Below are 4902 nucleotides of genomic sequence, written 5' to 3' on the forward strand. Positions count from 1 at the left end.
GCTGGGCTGCATCTCTGGCACCACCTGCCCATCCCAGCCAACACCAGGCATCACCCTGAAGTCGGATTTGCTCAGGTAACTCCAACACAGAGCTCCCAGAGAGGCACCAGCATGTAGCGATCAGGGCGTGAAAGCGCTCAGCCCTAGAAATAATGTTAATTCAGGGAGTGGGTTCCCCCCTGTGATGGGTGAGCTCGGCCCCTTGACCAGCCTGGCGATGGTTTGGGGAGGAAAAGGCCTGAGCCTGATCTCCTCTAGTTTCAATCTCTCCCCTGCAAACCCACAAAGGAGCAGAGTGACACAGTGAGCATCGATGCATGTGAGCTTGGAACACCGATCATGCGATTAACACATGAATAGTGGGTGGCTTTTCCACTACTCATTTGTCAAGGAACAAAGTAAGTTGTGGGTACAAGGAGTCTTACTTCCCATCCCATGTAGTTTGGCTACAAGCCAACCACTCTGTCCCATAAATATGGCAGCCCGAGTGAGCCTTCTTTGAGCTCTCCCTGCTAGGCAGTGAGGATCATGGTGGTGATCCCCCCTTGAGCTGGGGTGCCTCTCAAGGCTGCTCCTCAAGGTAGAAAGACCTTTTCCCAACAGCAGATCTTTTGTCAGTGACTGATACTGTGCATAACCCAGTAGTATGATGATTTTGATTTTCTCGTGGTAACTTTGCCTGGTGAATTGATGTTAATGAAACATTACATAAACTTTGCATATATAATCCTTTAGACTCAAACCATTGGCCAAGTCTGTGACTAAGTCTGGATCCAGCTGCTCCTAGACTCCTCTCTGAACCTCGTGACTCAACAGGAGGGTCTTCCTTACCCTTTTTGTCTCTGGTCTCTCTGCGAGTCATTCTAACTCGAGTGTATGCTCAATTTTGCGGTTATGTTTTTCCATGCAGTAACTAACAGTGAACCTCACCATCGAACTTAAGTGGCACTTTTACAATATCATATTAAAACCACTTTTGCTAACAGCTTTGACAATGTTCTGTAAGAGATCTAAATCACCCATTCACAACATCCCTCCAGCTTCATTCTCTCGTTCTCAGCTTTCACAGCAGTGTAACTCCTTAACTTCTGCTTGATGTCACAGAGGAAAGCAGGTCTGATGGGTGTCCAAATGTAGACGAGGTTATCCTTGTGCCCATGTGTGTACAGGATCAGACCTTAGTGGGATTTGGAGACTGTGGGTCATACAAAGAAGAAAAAGGAATGATTTATTTCCTTTTGGGGTGTTTATATAAGGCAGGGTTATTTAGCTAGGTTTTGGGGTAGAATTTTCTGACTTCATCCTTATCTTCCTTTTTATTACGTTTTTAATAAGAAAACCCAATAGAAAATAAAAAAAAAAAAAATGAAGGAGGCTTTCTCCTCTCCTTTTTGTCTTTGCCTTTTGTTTGAAATCAGCTAAAATACTGTATAATTACAAACCAACGTTCTCCTGCCATAAATGACAGGTAGTATCCTTCAGAGGGCTTGAATCTGCTGTGTGCTCAGCTCCCCTGGGATGTTCTGAGTTCTTTCAACTCCGGCATCTTCAGTGAGATCTGGGGATGTGCAGTATGTCCTAGAGCTAAAGCCAATGTGACATTAATGAGATGCTGTCATTTAATAATTGTTCTTTGTTGTCATTGCTTGTTGATTGCTGCCTTTGTGGGGAAATGCAATATTTTTTTTTATTCCTAGTTTTTAGGTGCATTCCTAACTGAAATGTTTCTTCCAGTTAATTTCACCAGGCTTAAACCCTGGCACTTGAGAAAATTCCACGGCCATGAGTTGGAGTTCCATGGATGTAATAAAGATCAAGAAGCTCCTGTATAATTAACAACTCAAAGTGGAGACCAAAGTTCATGTTGCACTGGAAGTGGAAAATCAAAGTTAAGTATATTCATTTACTTATGATGTCTGGATGACAGTACCATAAGACTTTCTAGTTGCTTTTGACTGTAGGGTATAAAAGTGACTTGAAACTGAAAGCCTTGATTCTTCTTCTCAGTTATTGCCTGTCTAATTGCCGCTACCAGTGCTAATGAGTACATATCCAGTTTAATACTACTAAAACCCATTCATGCCTGTGAGCTGAGGAGCTAACACCTAAGGGGCAAATTTTGCTGTTATCATTGACAACCACTGTTGTCTAGAATACGAATCGATGAGATCTGAGGGACAGCCCATACCTAGAGGGGTCAGACAAAGAATGCCCATCTTAGCCCGACAGTGTGTACGAACAGTGACATGAATAATAATGCTTGACTTTAGTTAGTTCCTAAACTATAGAAATGTAAATGCCCAGTGAGGTCTCAGGCTAGGTTCATGCCCCAGACCATGACACTCACTAGGACACTGGGGGAATCAGATGATTTGGAAAGTGACTGAGTTTGCTCTAGTGGTTTAGCACAGCACCGGCTGACAAAGCACTCAGAGAATAAACAGCAAAATTGTGAATCATTAATTTTGGGGGAGGAGGGAAGACCCAATGGCATGGCACGGAGCAGGGAGGTGTGTCACCTGTGTCGCCTGCCCTCTCTGCTTGATGGGCCTGTTTGCAAAAGCCAGAGGACAGGCTGTCCTCTTCAGATCACCTCACTCTGGAGTGGTGGAACTTCTGATTCGCTTAGCATCTTGCTTGCCTGCATCCTTCGTTCCCCGTTCCTTCTACCTCTCCAGTTTGCCTTGTCTTTCCTCCTTATAATTCCTCAGCAGCTATGACCAGCCTGAAGGAAATCTGTCGTGGCCTTCCTCTATACCCTTTGCCTGAAAACAGAGGTCGGAGGAAAGGAATACCCCATGCACCCGTGAGAACCCCTAATCTCACTGCTCAGGAGAAAAAGGTAATGGGGTTTCACAGGGCCTCGCTTCTTTTCAGATAAATACAGCTCGGGGCAGCTGACCAGATTGTCTCAAATGCTTTTCTGAGTGTGCACCTATCTTTGTGGAAAGTGTATTTCCCTGGTGTCATCATTTCAGTGGGTAATGGGACAAAGTACTGGAAACTCTTCTGCTGTGTTCTCTCTTCCTCCCCCAGAGATGAGCAGGTTGATATGAGTGAGATCTGCTGCACAACAACTTCCATGACTTTAAATGACTAAACAAGAGGTGTTAGACTTCAGTGCTGTCAATCCAGCCTTGTTCCTTGGAGGTGAAATTATGAATGCTGTTGCAAAACCACTGCATATGTATGGGAGTGAAAGCTAACCCCTCAAATATAAGAAACATCAAAGTGGTGAATCAGCATCACGATACAAGCTACATATCTGTATATTTGCATAAAAGATCCAAAGATAATTTATTTTAACTAGTTGTCTGAGCATCCTGGAATTTAGGCATGTTTGTAGGGAGTTGAGTTAATTATTTGTCTTCAGTTGTGTAATTCTTTTCCTGTCTCTTTTTGTTTGAATAGTGTCCGTACACACTAAAGTAATCATTGCATTATTTAATGGTAGAGATTTAGAAAAAATCAGCAGCAGAAAATAATGGTCAATGGGTGGAGAACCTCAGGAATTTGTGTGGGAGAGGATAAGATGGGTTCCTTAGTCTGAAAGCCTGTTCATCATCACATATAACATCTCTTATGATGTGACATTCTGGTCAGAATGCAGCTTCCCTACTAACAAGTTGCACGCAACTTCCTCGCCTTCGTGGGAGTTCCCCACTGGCATCAGCAGCCAAATTCTTTCAAAGCCCACTTCTACAAGCAGAGGAGAGCCTAGTCAAAGGGTAGAAAGAGGAACAGCTGTGAGATATCCAAAGAGGATTTACTTCAATGTCAGAAGCATTCATGGCTGAGGCATCCTGTCTGTGCCTGGGACAGCTCAGACACATGGAAGTGTGGCTGCAGAGTGTGCAGAAGACGGCTGTGAAGATACAGGAGCAGGGAATGAGCTTCAACACGTGTCAGAACTTTGCCAATCATCACCTCCATTTTATTCCTTGCCTTTCCTAAATCATTTTTCCCCAGGAGAAGTCCGCTATAGCATGAAGGGGTCCATATTGCAGGAGAGGAGAAGGTATCTCTCAAAAGGATGCCAAACCTTACTCTTTACCTGGGGAGAGAAAGGTAATGACAACCACCTTGTTCCCTCTATGGAAACTGGGACAGTTTCACGCCCCCTTGAAGTGTTGCAGGTAGACGGCGGTAGACTGACTTTCTAGTCCCAGTCTACTGTCTGACATCCTACCCTCATCTCTCCTTCTTATCTATCACAGGTGATAAGAGGTCATGCTAGTTGGATTTTTTATTAGACCGTTAAATATTTAAAAGCTTCCTTTCTGATTTATTGTACTCTTATTCTCCACCTTAAATGCTTAGAGGCTCAGCTGGTATTTATTTTATAACTGAAAAGTCAAATCTTTTTTTCTTTAAGACCGTAGAAAAGCATGTAGACAGACAGCTGTAAAAAAGGTTGTCTGTCTACAGGGTGGTTTTTAAACCTTGATACAAGCTTCTCGATTTTGCTGGCAGTGTGGAATGCTGAGCATATTGCAAGGCTTGTCTTTATGTTTGACACTGTGTTAATTTTCTAATTGAAGTACTCAGGGGAAGCTTTGACAGAAGTGAAGTTAATAATGCTCTGCTAATTTCCTCAGGATTTGTCCCTCTCTTCATATGCCTTCATTCCAGTTTTAGCCCTTAAAATAATAAAAAACCTTAGTGCTGCCAATGTTTTATTTTCTTGGGCCTCTTTATGTGGTTATAATAGAAATCGTGTGAGATTTATAAGTTCTATGCATTTGCGGGCTTGCTGAAAAGGTATATAATTCTTACTATCATACCAACTTTAATATTCTTGGATAAATCAAGGCATTACTCAGAACTGATTCTGTTTATACGTTTCCTGAGTTCTCTTCCTTTTGTATTCTTTGCCTGAGGCCTGAAACAGCCACATCCTCT

At 43.0% G+C, this 4902-nt stretch overlaps 1 protein-coding gene across 1 annotated transcript in view; it reads left to right on the plus strand.

Moving 5' to 3' along the window:
* The first annotated feature begins 2638 nt into the window (after positions 1-2638).
* Positions 2639-4902, plus strand: part of UROC1 (urocanate hydratase 1) — a 41724-nt gene continuing 39460 nt past the window's right edge. The window contains exon 1 of the mRNA XM_010161953.1: positions 2639-2842. Within this exon, the coding sequence (XP_010160255.1) occupies positions 2717-2842 (126 nt within the window). The 5' untranslated portion in view covers positions 2639-2716. The remainder of the gene's footprint in view (positions 2843-4902) is intronic.

The sequence above is a fragment of the Eurypyga helias genome, unplaced genomic scaffold (assembly GCF_000690775.1).
Source record: "Eurypyga helias isolate BGI_N326 unplaced genomic scaffold, ASM69077v1 scaffold12892, whole genome shotgun sequence".
Taxonomy (NCBI): domain Eukaryota; kingdom Metazoa; phylum Chordata; class Aves; order Eurypygiformes; family Eurypygidae; genus Eurypyga; species Eurypyga helias.